Source organism: Lissotriton vulgaris, chromosome 1_1, assembly GCF_964263255.1.
Source record: "Lissotriton vulgaris chromosome 1_1, aLisVul1.2, whole genome shotgun sequence".
Lineage (NCBI taxonomy): Eukaryota > Metazoa > Chordata > Amphibia > Caudata > Salamandridae > Lissotriton > Lissotriton vulgaris.
Genome location: NC_141685.1, coordinates 1,483,131,473 through 1,483,149,922, shown reverse-complemented (window position 1 = coordinate 1,483,149,922; position 18,450 = coordinate 1,483,131,473). Strand labels below are relative to the sequence as shown.

At 45.0% G+C, this 18,450-nt stretch overlaps 2 protein-coding genes across 2 annotated transcripts in view; one reads left to right on the top strand and one right to left on the bottom strand.

Moving 5' to 3' along the window:
- The window catches only part of FBXL13 (F-box and leucine rich repeat protein 13), a 1,406,730-nt gene that overhangs the window by 932,682 nt on the left and 455,598 nt on the right, over positions 1 to 18,450 (bottom strand). The gene's annotated exons all lie outside the window — the stretch shown is intronic.
- Positions 1 to 18,450, top strand: part of LRRC17 (leucine rich repeat containing 17) — a 290,549-nt gene that overhangs the window by 237,969 nt on the left and 34,130 nt on the right. Inside the window, exon 3 of the mRNA XM_086967351.1 lies at positions 908 to 1,063. Coding sequence (XP_086823477.1) covers positions 908 to 1,063 — 156 coding nt within the window. The remainder of the gene's footprint in view (positions 1 to 907; positions 1,064 to 18,450) is intronic.

Sequence of the window (18,450 nt, the reverse complement as noted above, 5' to 3'; positions counted from 1 at the left end):
ATGTAGCGATGATGTGTCTCAGTGTCAACAGTTGTACATCTTTACTATGCATATCACAGAAAGGTGTCAGCTCCTTCCCCATCTACTAACAATTTTGGTGATCTATTACCGTATAGCAATATCATGTTGCTCAGTTTAAAGTGTCAGTATGTCTATCCACTCATCCGCCAATTGTTATCTACAGACACAAATACATTCCTCAGTTCGCAAGGCGAATTTCAGTGGTTTTATTGAGTTTAAGATGATATGTTGTTACTTAACATTTCACCTAACTATAACGTTACTTTAATCTTAGTTTTTTTCAGTAAATTTCTAGGGTTCTTTTAACATAAAATAATATTTAATTGGCATACGTAAATCCAACCCCCCTACTGTGCACAGCTTTTGGCCATGCGTGTCACTGGGTTGGCTGCAGGGCCTGGCCTGTGGCCAGGCCTTGTAGCCAAGACCCTGCCTGCAGGGAACCCCAAGCTGCACACGGCCACAAGGCCCTGTGACCATCCCCCCTAAGGCAACAAACCCCACAATGCGTAGGACCTTCTGTTGCACATGTCCTTGAGTCATGCACGTTAAAGGACTGGCCATAGGGCCTGGCCCTGGTGACCCCATCCACCTCTGCCTTTTTTTTTCTTTTTTTAAGGGTAGAGGGCCACGTGGCACCGCTCCCCAAGCCTATTGTGGCTGTGGGGGAACCCAACCCCATGGGGCAAATATAGTTTAAAGGGGAGGGGTACTGCGTCGCCCCCCTTCCAGAGCTAATTGTCAACATGTGAGATGTTCTTCTATATTGCAGCATACACCAGACAGAACCTTTACAGCTCATAGTATGGTGATTTATTGTGTGCTACACGCTTACACATTCATCACGTTCTCATATTTTTAACAACATGCTGTTAATTAATCCCAGAGTTACAAAGAGTTCCCGAGGACATCCCGCCAGATATTGTGAAACTGGATCTCTCTAACAACGTAATCAAACAGCTACAGTCGAAAGAGTTTGAAGAGTTTCACAGCTTGAAGATATTGAACCTGAGCAACAATGGACTGGACGCCATAGATCCAGGTAGGAACTTCTGTCACTTATTATGTGTAGACTGTGTATGTGAAACAAGAATTCGTACTGCAATACTACATAGAAATATAACAAGACACTCGGAAAGTGAAATAACCGGAAGCTGCCATCCTCAATATGAAATAAGCATGTTCTGGATAGCAATCCGAAAACATAGGGGGAAATGACACCAGAGGTTGGTCAACATGGTCAGGCTTAGAGGGATCTTTTTGTGCCAGTTCTGATTGTTCAGCTCTTCTCCAACATGAACTACTGTTTCCAGCACTGTTGTTCGCTCTGAAAAAACATTAGTGAGTAGTGCACTGCACTGAGTGTAAAGCTTAAAACAAGATGTGGTCATACATGCCCCTAAGACTGTGGAACATGAAACCTGGTCATATTACATTGACAATGTGGAAAAGTGGTGCATGTGGTTGAGTAATGGTTTTAGCATCTATGAAAGATGCCAAGAAAATCTAAATTGGAATTACAGTGCAACTTCTCATTATTTGTATATGCAGACCCCACCTTCCTGGGGACTGTGTACGTTAATTGGGCAAAATCACGCCTCTTTAGAGGATTGCCAGCCATCTGAGTGCATGGGCCCAAATGAAACAACCCGCATGATTGCCCCAATCCCCTATACTGCTCAAGGCAGGAATTGATGACTCCCGACCTGGTTGCACATGTCACTACTTCGAAGCAGAGGTCTGTAGAGGCCGGGCAGATACCGGTCATCATTGTTCCTGAATACTGAGCTCCCCATTGTTTTCACCACCCACTGAGTTTAGGCCCATGGTTGATGGTGCATCATCCTGCACCATTTGCACAGTGGTTATTAGTTAAGCACAAGTTGAACTTTTACTTTCTCATTAATGGAGACGGGCACACAACAGGAAGAATTAGGATCAGTCCAAATGTACGGTGCGTATTTTTTCTGATGAAAACAGATTTCTTAATTTTATGCATATTTATTAGTTGTCCGCAGAACTCGGAGGTTTAGCAAACATTAAGCAGATTTCTTTTTAATAACGACTTTTTTTTGTTTTTTTAATGACCAAGAAATACATGCCACGATCTAAGGCATGAAAGTGCATCAGTAATCAGGCAGAGGACATTTTGGACTTTACCTCCGTATTTTCGACATCTGCCTGAGTTTACACACCGAAAGAAATTATGTAGGAACATCCACTAGAAAGGAGGAATGACTAATGGCCATAGAGGTAATCAGTGACATGGATTAGGAACATTGCAAGGACTGACTGAACTACCCATCTGTTTTAATATCAGGTGACGGGCTGGGCTGACTATTGGACACTTGCAGAGTAAGTCTTTTAAGGGAAGTAACCCAGCCCAAATGACTCAGTGATTTTTTTACTTTATTGTTCAATGTAGCAGCTTGTATGTGATTCTGGTTGTGCCGACATGCAAGGAGGGCTCAAAGAAATGTGCATGAGAGCGCAGGTACCCTGGCATCAAGACACAAAAAGATGCTGAGTGGATGTGTGATGGGAGAGATGCATGAGTGAGAAATCATGACTCACTCATTTTAGCTGATGAGAGGTGTGGAGGCTCTGCATAGTTCAAATAATAACCTTACATTCAACTACACTTTCATTTTCCTTCCTTCCCTTTTAGTAGAACATTTTTTCCCAACTCACAACATGCATTCCCACAGTGTTCATACAGTGTCATCGAATACGCGTTTTATCTTGGACATCAATTTTATTTATCTAACCAAAAGAAATTCCCTCACCTAGGGCCCGATGTAGGTAATTGGTATTTACCGATTGGTAAATACCGAATTTTACCTATTCGGTATTTACAAATCAGTAAATGCTATGTAGGTATATTTACCGAATAAATGAACGATTCGGCAATATTCGGTAATTACCGAATTGGTAATTGCCATTGATTCCTATGGGCAGGCCCATAGAAACCAATGGCAATTACCAAATTGACAAGGGGGACAGGGTGTCACTTTGACACCCTGTTGCACCCCTGATTCAGGCTTGTGTGCCATGTGACACACATACATGCATGTATGTGTGCCACATGGCACAGGTGTACATGCACAGATGTGCATGTACACAGGAATTCGTTATTTACCATCAAATAGTATTTGATGGTAAATAACGAAATCTAAAGGGCCTGTGGCACTGTTTTCAGTGACACCTACATGTAGATTTACCGATTCAGTATTTTACCAAATCGGTAAATTTACTGAATCGGTACATTTCAGGCCCCCTACATGTCACAAACCAAATACCGGTCGGTAACGGCCGAAATCAGCCGTTACCGACCGGTATTTGGTGAGCTACATCTGGCCCCTAGACCTGTAGTTTGTTGGAGATGCAGTCCTTGCAAAGGCACGCTGTAAATAACACTATTCCGCACACCTTTTCCTTCCTTATGACCGATGACCCATGCTCCAAATGAACAGTATCTTGTGCTTTTTTGTGCGCAACTCATTTTTGCACAGCTTTGGTCGAGGCGGTTGACCTTCCTCCAAACCATTGTTTTCAAGATCATACTGTTCCGATAGAATTGCTCAAGATTTTGTTGTATGGTTTAAGTTTTATGTATCTTAGAGTCGGCAAACCCGCCATGAATATGCTATAAGCATGCTTCAGCATTTATAAACGCGAAACTAGAGAAAGCAAATTTAGCTGGGGTGAACAGAAACTCAAAATAGAACTTCAACCCTCTGAATAGACATTCACAGGATGGATATAAAAAAAATAATCTCATGGAGAGCGATAGAAGAGGGAAAGTAGAGTGACAAAAGAGAAACAAGTCCTAAGACAAAAACTAACGGCCACATGCATCAATCTAGGATTTTGCATTTCCTAAATAGCGAAAATTAAGGAATCGCTATTTAGGATTTCTTAAATTTCGGAATTTGTGATTCCGAAATTGCGAATCGCAATTAAGGAATGGCATTACATTGATTCCTATAGGAATCAATGCCGTTTTGCATTTCTTTTTTTAGGAAATCGCAATTTGTTGATGCATTCCAAAGGACCCCCCCTGCACCCCTGAAATGTATTTTAAAGTGCATGTTTCACACACACATGTCCTAAGGACATGTGTGTCTGTAACATGACACTTTCAAAATGCATTTTTGTGCTTTTTGAAACAATTTCGCAAATCAACACGAGGGTCAACCTCGTGTTAATTTGCACTTCCTATTTCAAAATTCGCATTTTTTGTTTTTAAATGATGCCTTGCATTTAAGGTATCGCACAAATGCGATTCCTTAAATGCATTCTCATTTTTAGAAAATGCAAAAAAAAACCGATTTTTGAAAAAATGTTTCATGCATCCCAAAAACGTATTTAGGAAGCGCAAACGGCCGAATTTACCGATGCGCACCGTTTGCACTTCCTAAATAGGTTGATGCATGTGGGGGTTAGTCTAGACAACCCACCCCATCTTCCAGAGGAGTCTCCCCCTCCTTCACACCCCTTCCCGGCTTCCTCCTCAAGAGCTAATTCAATTCCCCCATTCCCTGGACCACCAGTCCACAGCCATCTCCACCATATCATCAACATACATGCCAACTTGTAAATACATTTTACAGTGTGATGAGGAGGCTGGGCCCGGTGCCAAGTGTTACCTAAGAGGCATAGGGCCACTCCACCAATCCTTCCAATCTGCCCCCCCCCAGCCCCAAAAAAAAACAAAGGGACACTGGGGCTGTCACCAATGTCCTGGGGTGTTTTCTCACCCCTTAATGGATATAAACTGCTTGCAGCCTCCAAAGCCTCTGCCAGTGGAGGACTTTAGTAGGCTAGCATGTGGTATCCCTTCTGGCTCTCCTCTTGATCCTGTGCCACATAAAATCTGGAAAGAGTTTGAGGCAGAGCTGTTTCCTACACTCCGGCTGGTTTGTAATCAGTCTCTTTCCAACGGAGTGGTTCCGTCTCAATGGAAACAAGCATTGGTGACACCTCTCTCGACCCCGAGTGCCCTAAGAACTATAGGCCCATCTCTTGGTTGCCTTTTCCGGCCAAAATTGTGAAACGAGTGGTCAGCAGCACTCTTTCTAAGCATCTGGAACAGCATAATTTACTGGAGGAGGTTCAGTTTGGTTTTCGGCCGGCCCATGGTACCGAGAAGGCCTCAGTGACCGTTATGGACAAGCTTCGGATGCCGGCAAACAGGGGTCAGGCAGCTGTGCTTATTCTGCTTGACCTGTCTGCCGCCTTCGATACGGTTAACCATGGGATCTTCCTAAGAAGGCTGAGTGAGGTGGAGATGACGGGTTGTGCTTTGAGGTGGTTCCAGTCCTTTCTACTGGATAGACAGCAAGCAGTGTCCCTCTCCCCCTATCAATCTGCCTTCACCAATATCTCGCATGGCGTGCCACAGGGCTCGGCAATCAGCCCTATCTTATTCAACATTTATATGAAACCCCTGCAGTCATCAAAGAACATAATATTAATATCGTCAATTATGCTGATGACACCAGCTGATTCTCTCCCTTGAGGGAGATCAGTCGACTTCATTGGAAGTGCTTCATAGCTGCCTGCATGACACAGCGCATTGGTTGAAGGGAAACTCGCTGCAATTTAATGCGGGTAAGACCGATGTGCTCTACTGCTCAGCGGATAGGGTTCCTTCGGTGCTGTCCAGTAATTTTTGGCCCACGGACACCTTGCCCGGTGTTCAGCTAGTTGAAACGGTCCATAACCTGGGCGTTATGTTTGACAATAAACTCACTATGGAGGCTCAGGTTACGAAAACTGTGGCCTGCGGCTTTGCCAATTATTAGATCACTGTGGAAAATCTTTCCTCTGCTGCCCCTTCAGGTGCGTGCATTAGTGGCACGTAGCACCATTCTTAGCAGACTAGATTATTGTAATGTCCTGCTTGAGTCCCCAAAATTTCTTCTGGATAGATTACAGAGGATTCAGTCAACGGCTGCCAAGCGGGCCCTGGGGTGGCCCAGAAGGTCCTCTTCCTCATTGGCCTTGGCAGAGCTGCACTGGCTCCCGTTGAGACAGAGAGTTCAGTTTAAGTCCCATTGTTTAGTATTTAGAGCCCTGCATGGGCTGGGGCCTGTCTCTATGCAGAGAAAGTTTGAGTGGTATGTTCCTGCGAGTAGTCTCCGGTCTTCATCTGCGAGACTGGTTAAGATACCGAGGTTCAGGAATGTTAAGTCGGGTGCTAGATCCTTTGGTGTGGCAGCAGCCAAACTATGGAACAAACTCTCACTGGAGCTTAGACGAGTCAGTCACCTCTTTCCTTTTAGAAGGAGATTAAAAACCTGGTTGTTTCCCAAGATTTAGCTGCTGTCTGTTTCGTGCACACTTCTTTACTGTACTCTGAGTTTGCTAGCGCCAGGATGCCTGCTAGCTGATAGTGTGCTTTATAACTAAAGTAAATAAATAAATAAAATAAATAAAGACAAGCTAGAAAGTCAATTTGTGAAGTGGTTTCCAGCTTCCCTGCCATTGTGTGATTTCAGCTCCACGCCGGATGACCGTGTGAAGGGAGCAGAAATCGTGTGTCACACTGCCTCCGTGTGAGTTGGCAGGTCTTTATCAAGGATCAATCAACTGGGTGAAGAGCTCAGCTTATCCAGAAGTGCTTTTGCTGAGCCAACCTAGGAAAAGAGAAGTATCTTCCCTTTGTCTTCAACCCTCAGTCACATTGAGTGCCTGCCTCGACTCTCCCCATTACGCAACTTTCTCTCACATCGCTGCTGTCAGGTTTCATTTTGCAAATCTGCTGCTTTAACCATCACCATTACCTCAGGTCCGGAGTTCATGATGGACTGACTCGAACTTTGAGAGCAGAAACGCTTTCAACACAGTATATTAAAACTTTTCTTCCAGCAGCTCAGTCAAGACTCTTTTTTTATTCAACTGACAAGAGACTCTGTGTCCACCTCTGCAGGTACTTGAGGAACCTGAACAATGGAGCCCCTTCTCAAATTTTCAAATTTCCTTACTTTTCCTCTGAGGTGGGCAAGGACCTCCACCACACCTGATTGAAATGACTTTGATTCTCTTACACTACTCCATTTTTTGCATCCCTCCTTCAATAATTTGCATCTTTTTCTCTTTCATCTCCACTTTCTTCTCCGCTGCTAAGACCCTGATAGACTCCCCTACCAATTCTGATTCCTTATCTTTTAGTTCTGTCATTACGCTGCTAGACTACTCTTTGAAATTGTTATGCAGCACGTAGGTAGATTTCAGCAAGATATAATCACCGTTTGTCATGGCAGTTTCTTTTAGCGGATGGGACAACTAATCCCTCTTGGTTTAAAAAGAAAAGTATTCCCAACCCTTCCTTCTGCCGATATATTTGCTCATATTCTGCATCCACAGGGAGTAGACCAGCGCTCTCTGGTGACACAAGTGTGCCTCAACAGTACATTTCCTGGGTTAGACAAGCTTCCATCTAAATGTTTAGCATGGAGGGCGTGTACAAGATGGCACCTAAGCAGTATTAGAATTGTGGAGGGCCATCGCCTGTCCCGCGATTCTGTGCGAAAGCTGAATATCCTGCACGCTGAAAAGCCCTCCCACAGTTTCAGGAGACCAACGGTACCTCAAGGGGTATCATATCTGATCACAGCAGCCAGCGTACTAAGTTCAGAACTTTGCCCCTTTGCTACCCAGCCCGCCTACACTCGACATGATGGCTGCATGCGGGCCAGATTTCTGCTGCCGGGTGTCACGTCGGACACTCCTATATCAGCAGTGGCTCTCCCCAACTGACCCTGGACATCGCAGGTGTGGATACCGGGGGGTGACCTAGACTGACGCTCACTGCCAACTGACGAGGAGGTGAGCGGGGCGCTTGATCGTGGAAGATGCTGTAGAGGGGCCTGACGGACAGGCTGGGCACATGGAGTGGTACGGGCCAAATCCCTGCTGGAGATTTGATCCTTAGAAAAGGTGAAGAGGCCAGTGCATGCCAGTCATCAATGCTGCACAGGTTCCAGGCACGGACAACTGGTGGAAGGATTGCAACAGCCCACGCTACCTTTTATCTCTATAGCAGCGCGCCTGCCCAATCAGTGGCGCCCCATGGTGTGGAACCAGGCACCAAAACCCAAAGGTGAGCTGGGGTCCCACTGGCATCCACCCCTTCCTCCGCACAGTGCTATTTGGAGGAGGGCCCCACCTCAAGTGATTATTTCCACCACCCCTACTGCACAAAAACACAGAGCAACCCTCTCAGACTGAAGTATTTCTGAGGAACCTCAAAGCACAAAAGGCATCCCTCGCATGGCGTGCTCAAGTGCTGGAGACTGTGCAGTACTGTTGGGTCCAAATGGGGCTGTGTGCGTGCTCCCTTGGCTGGTCGCCTGACTAGGAAGATCGGTGGGGCCTGGTGGTGCGGGCCCTTCTCCCAGGCAGCTGTTTGGACAACCGAGTCCCAGGTACTGGTTGCCATGGGTGTGCCTTCTGGAACAATTTCCGATTGGAATAGATCCAGTATCCTCACTATTAATTGTAAAGTGGTTGCTTCATGCACCTGCCGGGCAGGACCACCCATTTACTAAAGCATTGAACTCATGCCCTCTCAGTATCAGTGACACCATGGACGCCCAGCAAAATCTCAAAGAAGATGGCTCTATTAAGGACCTCTTGACCAAACCGGCGAGCAAAAAGTCAGATCCAACCAGAGAAGGCATCCCCATAACATCACCTGAAGAAGACAAACTAGCTCAGGGGCAGTGGGCAGAGATGAACCAATCATCCATACATTCTCGAAGACTCTCTTTGGCCTCCTCCGGGCAGATATTGTGACCCTCGAGCGCGCCATGACAGAACACATCAAGGATCTCACTAGAGAAGGGAGTGAGTTGGGCAAAAGGCTTGATGGCGTGGAAAAAACGAATGACTCACATAGAGAGGTGCTGGAGCACATTGGCATGAACTGCTGGAACTGCGGGACCAGAAAGAGGAGCTACAATATCCAGTGGAAGACCTTTAAAGCATGTTCCGGAGGGCAAATATACCAAATAAAGGGGTCCACTCCAGGCTGCAACAGGAGGCTTGGAAGAAAGACTATGTGCACAGGCTCTTTCATCACGTCGCAACAGACCTAGACCAGCAAGATACTGTACTGGATAGAACACACCGAGCAGGTCGTCTGGATACATTTCCTGGTATGCTTCAAGATATATTAACATGTCTGCATTATTACAAACAGAAAAAGACTATCATGCCTGCTGTACGAGATCAAAATGTCATTGACTTTGAGGGCAACAAGAGTAGGGGAAAGGGTTCAGGACCTTTCACCTACTAACCTACAACGGTGTGGTTTACTGAGGCCTATCACAGAGTTCCAGCAGAGGAAGGGAATCCACTATAGATGGGGGTACCTGTTCCATCTAATCTTTGTGTGGAACAATGAGATGCATAGAGTGTGTTCACCTTAGAAGAAGTTAAAGCCCAACTGAACATGAATAAACTACAAGAGACTGAGACATCTCGCTCCACCGGCAAGGTCCCTCACGCACTTCAACAAACTCAAGACAATCCAAGCAAATGAAGATAAAAAAAAATAGACCAACCCTTCGGAGGTTAAAAGTTGTCAAGAGAGAGTGGTCCTTATCTGTCAACTCAAACACCAGGAAAACGCATCTGACATGTAATCTTACTTATTATCACCCCACACCACAGCAACCATGAACCCCTTCCCCTATTACTGCATTCATAAGATTGAACGCTTTCCTGTATTAGTTTGCGGATTGCCCGGGATCCAGCTCCAGTAAGCTGATTTGATATAAGACCGTTCCTGGCTGCTGTGACATGGACCCCAGTGGAATTGTTGGTTGCGATCTCTGAATGAAACCGCATTTTTCTTGTTGTTTATTACTATTTTTTACACTTTTATTATTACTATTCCTACTCTCTCTTTCTATCTCATGGTCACTACGGGATACAGCCTTCAAACATTGACCCTACACGGACTGCAATTAGATTAATGATTACTTTGCCGTGCCTGGGCCCCTTGGCTGCACCTATTTATAAATCTTTGAAGATTGAAATTATTAGCAACAATTTTCGAGGTCTAAATGCACAGGCAAAAGGCTTGGCACTCCTTTCTATGTTGAGGGAATTCAGGTGTGACATCTGTCTGCTCCAAGAGACACACCTTCTTAAGATAGATTAGTTACGTTTGTGATCCAGATGGTGTGACCGCCATTACTTCTCTTCATGCACAGAGAAAAGGGCGGGTGGCAATTCTTTTGGCCTCCCACTTCCCCGGCAGAGATGTTCTAATGTAAGCCGAAGTACCTGGTCGACTTCTAGCCCTCCGCATTACCATACAAACATACACATTTACATTATCCACCTTATATGCCCCTTAATGATCAGCAGGAGGCCTCTATTCTTGATGCACTGGGTGAGGTGATGACTACTGCGGATACCGATGTCCTCATTGGGGCGGGATTTCAATTTAACTCTCAACGCTAATCTAGACCGGTCCATTTAATGAGTGGGACTTACAGGCACATTTTCTCCCCAGGGCCTAGACCAACTGGCTAAACATGGGCTTGCAGACGCCTGGAGCAAACGTAATCCATGAGATAGGGCCTGCATTTTTTTTTCAGCCGCACATCAGACGTTTGCCAGGATTGACCTCTTCTTCACAACCCCATACCTTTCGGCATCCACCACTGCAGTCGATATCAGTACAATTGCTCTCTCTGATCATGCCTCACTTACTATCGTCTTGAGGAAGCCAACTTCCACTCCAAAACATCATTCTAGGCATCTCAATCATAAACTCCTAACATCTGAGGCCCACATTACAGAGATATGGAATAATTCACGATTTCCTAGACACTAATGATAATCCGAACACTCCTGTTGCACTCCTCTGGGATATATTAAAGGCAGTGCTACGCGACTGATTGATTGCGTTGGCGGTCCACCTAAATAGGGACAGAAGAGAAACTAGAACTCCTCTAGAGGGGAAGGTGAAAGAATTGGGAGAGGCAAATAAACAATCAAGGTCACATAGAATTTGCCACCATCTCACAGTTGCCCGCAAACAGTTTACAGCTTAAGACATGGACAGAGCAGATTACGCCCACCGACGCACTAAACAGAAGTACTTTTTTAGGAGGTAATAAAGCTGCCGCATCTTGGCACACCGCCAAGGGGCCCAGGCAGTTAGGCAGCCGGTAACCAAAGTTGAGGGGCCACAGGACGAACGCTTACTTCACGACAAGCAAATTACACATTCCTTTGAACATTTTTATGCCATTCTTTTTTCTGTCGACGACTTGGCAGAAGAGGATGCCGCCTTATATTTAACGCAAGCCACTAGGGAGCATTTATCCCAACATGATGCTTCTCAACTAGATCAGGAAATTAAAAAGGATGAGGTATTGGCAGCCATTTCTCATTTGCAATCAGCCAAAGCACTGGGGTAAGACGTTTATAATTTTGACATTTATAAGCTGTTTGCTACCTCCCTTGCTCCCATACTCACTCGATTATACAACTCATTCAGTACTATGGGCTCTCTAACCAATACCATGAATTTAGCTACCATAACGGTACTGACTAAACCATGCAAAGACCCTGTACATTGCTCATGATACAGGCCAATTTCTCTATTAAATGTCAGCGCCAAGACTTTTACCACCATATTGGCGAACAGATTGGCACCATATATGCAAGGTCTTGAAGACCCAGATCAAGTGGGGTTTATCCTTGAATGTAATTGCAGCGAACACCAAACGCTTGTGTCACCTTTTGGACAAAACCCAATGCTCCAGTGCACTTCTACCATCAGTAGATGCAGAGAAGGCATTTCACCAAGTACACCAAGTACACTAGCCCCAACGGCGTAGCGTGTGTTGCTAGCTCCCGTGGCAATCACAAAAAACCAAACGTGCCCACACACTCGTTTGTTTATGCAGTTATTCCAAAGACCAAAAGAAAAAAATAATTAAATCTGGTTAGGTACTTTTATTTATACCTATCACTTATTTTCTGACACTTTTTAAACAAAATTATTCTTTTTGGCAAAAGAAGATACACATACATGAACATTACATTACAAACGAGGCAAATTTGACAAAAAGTACACATAAAGCAAAAATACATCCAACTGACAGTAAACATTAAACATTAAAATTTCATTCATTTCATCACTGTTTATGCTTCAATTTCATATTCCAAAAAACAAAGCAACGTCAAATGTCAAGAGCAACACAACGTATGTCTATTTTTCTGTAGCACTTGATGGCATAGTTAGCTCTTATAGATATGCCGACGCGTTTCAGGTTCGAGTAACCAGTTCTCAAACGCTCATCAGGGCTTTGTTATTTTTCGGTGTGTTTTGAATATGAATATGAAATTGATTTATAAACAGTGATGAAATGAATTAAATTTTAATGTTTAATGTTTACTGTCAGTTGGATGTATTTTTGCTTTATGTGTACTTTTTGTCAAATTTGCCTCGTTTGTAATGTAATGTTCATGTATGTGTATCTTCTTTTGCCAAAAAGAATAATTTTGTAAAAAAAGTGTCAACAAATAAGTGATAGGTATAAATAAAAGTACCTGACCAGATTTAATTAATTTTTTCTTTTGGTCTTTGGAATAACTGCATAAACAAACGAGTGTGTGGGCACTTTTGTTTTTTTTGTGATAGTATAACGGTCCAGCCCACCCTCAGTCCCGACAATAGGACCTAACTCCTTTGTGTACAAAGCTCCCGTGGCAAGGCATATCGCGCCACCTCACCTGTGGACCGTTAGTACTTCCTGAGGCAACATTTTAAAAGAAAAGAAATTAGAACTTCAATTTTTTTCTTTTAAAAATGTTGCAATCCCTAAGAATTTTGCATCTGGAGGCAGCCGCCCCTGTGCCCCTCCCCCCCCCCCCCCCCACTCTAAACCACTGATTTACCCTGTTTATTCAGTACTTCAGAAGGAGGGCCTTGGTGAGCAGTTTGGACACTGTGTTGGATGTAGCTACACAGGGTCAGGGCAGCAGTTCGAACAAATGGTTTGACTTCTTCCTCCTTTGACATCACTGAGGCACCCAGCAGGGTTGGCCCAGTCACTGTTACTTTTTGCCCTGTATGTGGAGCCTCTAGCAGAATGTATCTGTAGCAACCCCACACAACAGGTGGAGGAGTGTGGCTCAATGGTTAGAGCGGCAGACCCTGATGCAGAGTTCTGGCCCGGGACCAGGGTTCAATTCCAGCCTCAGCGAGTCTTGGGCTCAATTTCCTCGGACCTGACTATTCTCGCCTCGGTGCCTATTCTAATCATGGGCCCCACGCTGCAACTCTGGGCAATAGCTTGCTTAACCTCCACACCGGCCCCAACAGTGCTAGGATGCCTGGCTTCACCCTGGGGGTGCCCAGGAGTGGACACTTCACAGGGAAAGCCTGGAAGGGTTCCACAGCGGTATGAGTAATAGCGCCAGGAAACCGCTTGGTGACAGTGCGCTCTACAAATATCTTGACATTTACATTTAACAGGTATCACCATGGGAGGGAGGAATCGTAAACTGTCTCTTTATGCGGACAACATCATGATAGCCTTGACACTTCCACTTCCTTGCCCCCATTAATGGACAAACTAGAAGCCTTTGGAAAAGCCTCTGGATTCAAAGTAAATTTTCAGAAATCGCAGATTCTCAATTTAACAGTCCCAAAGGCCGACCAGCCAATCCTCAAGCGCCTCTTCCCCTTTGCTTGGGCTAAACATGGGGTAACATACCTCGGCCTTCACATTTATTCTACGCGAACTCAAATTACAGAGAACAGTTATCGCATCATTCTGTCTAAAGCGCGTTCTGAAATACAGACCTAGAGGGGCTATGCGCTGTTGTGGTTTGGACGCCTATCAGCTGTTAAGATGACCCTGATGCCTAAGATCTTATATGTTATGCAGACGTTGCTCTGCAGCTCCCTCCACACGCCCTGAACAAACAAATAACACCATATAAAATACTTTATCTGGCCAGGCAAGAAAGCACTTATAGCCAAAAAGCTGGCCTATCTATCCCCAGTGGAAGGTGGTTTGGTGATTCCACATCTAACACATTATTACCAGGCTGCTCAGCTTCGAGACATAGTGGAATGGACCAGACCCAGCTTTGAGAAGCATTGGTGTTTCATCGATCAAGCAGTTGCAGGCGTCCACGTTTGAAAAGTACTCTGGTTGCCCAAACATCACAGACCACCCAGGGTTTACATTTCACCGGTTCTTAGAGTGACTATGGGGACTTGAGACAGGGTACAGATACCGAAATGATTATCCACTTGAATATCTCCTCAAACGCCATTCATTGGCAATCCAGACTTTCCACCAGTATGTCAGGAATCCAGCTACATTGAATGGCAGCAGTCCAGCTGCAAGTGAACAGGTGACTTTTTCATTCAAACAGGGCCATTGGATTTTCCTCAACTACAGCATCACTATGGTATCCCATCTGCTGCCCACTGGCAATACCTGGCTATCCACCACTGGTTTACCCAACCTGACATTCACAGAACACACGAGCCAGCCCTTATTGCCCTTTGAGAAATGTTTCTCACTACAAACATCTTTTTCCCGATATCTATGCCTTTATAAATGCTTCTCAGGCCACCACTAAATCTGTGGCACAGTTGTGCTAGGAATGAGTGCGAGCGTTCCTTTACGCCCAAGAAATGGTTAGACATTCACAAGTGTGGTGACTACTCTGCCCGTAGCGCGTCAGGTAAAGAAACTCTTCTCAAAAGTCCACTACTGGTACTATACCCCCGCACGAACAACTCAAAAGAAACGTAATGGGGCCGCACTGTGTTGGAGAGGCTGTGGACAGGAGGGAACATTAACACTTCTTCTTTGGCAATGCCCGAAGCTGACCATATGTATGACTCTCAACTTCCCATATACCCAAGCTACTAATTACTAGGCCCCCTGAATGCACTGACATACTGCTTGAAATCAACTAGGGAAAGAGCCATCACTCTCAGCTTATGCGCGGCCAAGGAAGTTTTACTATGCTGTTGAGGTATTGCCAAAATACCCACTCACTCAGACTGGCTCTACAAAATCTCGGATCTCCTTGGCGTGGAAAAGCTAACAGAATCCATAGAGCACAAAATGCCGCTAATTGATAAAACATGGGGACCATGCCTACGATTTTTGTCACAGGATTTCCTAGAGCTGCCCTGCCCAGCCTTTTTACATATCCTGCACTTCCCACCAATTACTCAAACAGTTGATTGACTTCCCCGGGCATTGGCATTACACTCTTTTTAATTGTACCTAGATGGGTTACTTGATCTCCTTTCTCTTACACCTCTCTCCTTCTTACCTATCACTTTCTATCTCCTTCTAGTGCTAAGTATAGTTCCTCACCGGCCGGTAAGTTAGAGAGTTTTTTTTACTGTCTGCCTCATTAGTAAAATCAATAAAAAAAGATTTAAACCTAAATGTTTAGCATTAACTTACATGACAACGTTACCCCTACAAATCATTACTTACTCATGGGACTCCCATGAGTCCCATGAGTAAGTAACCTGGCTAGCGTTATTCCCCGACTGATTAATTTATTAAACTATACATGTGTCAATGTATACATTGCAAAACTATGATAACTGCTACAACCCTGGTCTCAACAGGGAAAAAAGATTTCTGGGAAAACCAGAAAGGAAATCTGTTACTCTCGAGTGACCTCACACATAACAGCTATTGCAGGCTACAGACCAAGGGAATTTCCACCGCAGCAGCTGTGGCACCATGCTGTAAGTCAGCTCAGACTTAGAGGCACCTCCTATGCAGTGCTATGGTCTATAATCTTCTACTTGTAGAAAATATCAAAGCGCCTCCTAGAAGTGGTGTGGAGTACCATGTCTCATCTGGAGCCATATCGCGATTTCACGTTTTTCAGGAGGACCCCTCTTAGATCCGAAAATGCTCTAATATCCAACAAGCTATACCCACAGTCTGTTTCTGCCAGTGAATTACAACAGAACTGTGAACAGTCGCTCTAATCAAGTTACACATGTTGTTCTAATCCTAAAAAACAGAATTAATTTCTATGTTCCAAACAGAAATCTTCGCTCCCAACACACAGCAAGAGCGATAACCACTAGAATAAAGAAGGGTAGGACGGGAGGCCGTGCCTTCTCACACCTGGCAGCAAACCTGTGGAACAATTTACCGACAGATTTGAGACTCACAGATGACTATCTTATCTTTAGGAAAAAACTTAAAACAACACTGTTCCCTAATACCCACTAAATCACAATATCACGATCAACAACTACCAGTTATATGTGCATTGTTAATTTTAGCGCCATGATATCCTTTTAGGATGAATGTTAGCGCTTTATAAATACTTTTTACCATTACCATTACCATTTACCATTCTACCCCATAAAAGAGTGACTCCGATCAGGCGGTTGCTAGAGCTCTGCCCCAACTCTTAACGCACAATAGTGTTAATGGGTTTTAAATCATGAGTTTCTTTAATTAGGCCCCACTGGGCAAAAGATGTGTAACCCTCCAGGAATGTAATTCAGCATTTTGTATGGAGCAATCAAGAGGCCAGCTCTCCCAGAGGAGAACCAAACATGGACAGTCATTTAGTTCGTAGTGCTTTGATTCCTTGGTACGTCACAAGACACGGGCCATACCCTTCATTAGTCAGCGTTGATGAAAGTGATGATGCTAAACCCCAGTATCTTACCTCTACACCCCATCTCCCACATATTATGCAGGATGTGCTACATTCATGAGGGTATTCCAAGACGTCTATCCCTTTAGGGGTGGAAACGGGGAGGGTCTAAGTGTGGCAAACAAATAGCTCACTTGTAAGTCCCTAAAAAATAAAACACAGTACTGGGTTCCATTGAACTCATCCTTGTTAATGGTAGAATATGTTAGTTCTTTCCTACCAAAGGATCCTGAAGACATCACAGAGCAGACAATACTAGACAGCAGAGATACCACCTGTAAGGAGAAAGGATTGCTGCAATCATATTGCCATGAACTAATAAAATCTCCCATACTAGTTCCATGAGATCAAGGGATGCAGCACAAGTCTGTGCTCTTAAATCTGACAGGTGACTTGCTTGAAGTTGTTATTGTCTGGGGAACCCTGTTTTAAGAAAACTTAAGAAAATCATACAATTCTTGGGAGCATAAGTCGGAGTGACTTGTATAGTTTCACTTCAGAGGGAACTGAACTCTTCAGTTATGGAGTACACGTTGTGATGAACTAATTTACCTTTATGTGCACCTAGAGTCTAGATTTTCAAATGATTCCACCTTAAGAAAACTTCTACGCCTGTTAACCTCGACCATCCACGAATATCAACATTTTTTACGGATAAACATCGGCCATGCATAGGGTTGCCTGCTGCACTGAATGTCACCAGTGTAATGTTGTATGCAGTCTAGTAGTTGGGATGGGAGGAGTTTCGGGGTTGAGGGAAGAGGAGGGGCAACAACAGGAAAGGGGCAGTTAGAGTAGGGACAGGGTCAAGACCAGAAGCAGAAATAAAGCTCTTCTAAATATATACTTTGTCAGTCATTATTGCTGCCACGACATGACAACTGGCGACGAGGGTGGGATGCAAGCAACCTGCCAGTCCTGCTGAAGAACAGGATCAAGAACTGTTGCGACGTCTTTGCCCTGAAGTCCTTTGCCCTGAAGTCGCCGCCTACAGTCTGAGGCCAGCGGTGGAGGAGTCGTCCCACGACCAGGAGATCGTGTGGAATCACTTTGGAGCAGCGGAAAGTAAAGCGCTGCCCCTCCGGGGTCTGACGCGATTTTCGCGCCAAAATCAGGAGTGCGTCCCGAAGATTGAGCCCAGAAGGAAGGAACTGGGAGCCCACTCCAGCCTTCCTGAAGTGACCTGCCCGAGTGACGAGTGCAGCGGAAAGCAAGTGAGGGCTGCGGAGGCGCCAGGATAAAAGCGCCGGATTCGCCGGCATCGGGTCTCACCCTCGATGCGTGAGGAACGGCACGCGGCAAGCGCGAGACGCTGGAGCTCGCCCCCTGGCCTACCTGAATGGTGGAAAGTGGCCTAGAAGTGGAAAAAGAAGCTGCCACATCCTTGCTGCTGGAAGAAGAGACCCTCGGTGAGTGCCCAAGAGACTGAGTGTGATCGATGCTGTATAGAAACCCAAGCCTCGTGGGTGACTGGGGGCGGCTATCTTGAAGTCAGGCGATTGCAAAGGACATCCCTGTGAAGTGAATGGGCGGCCATTTTGAAGTCAGGCACCCCAGAATAAGGCAAAAACAAACACTGAAAGGCAGAACAAGCATTAGTGAGTGCAAGTGAAAGAGGCAAAACAAGCATTGGCGAGTGTAAGTGCAAAAGCAAACAAGCATTGAAAGGCAAAGACAAGCATTGAACATTACAAGGACACACACTAGTCAAAGTAAAAGTGCGAC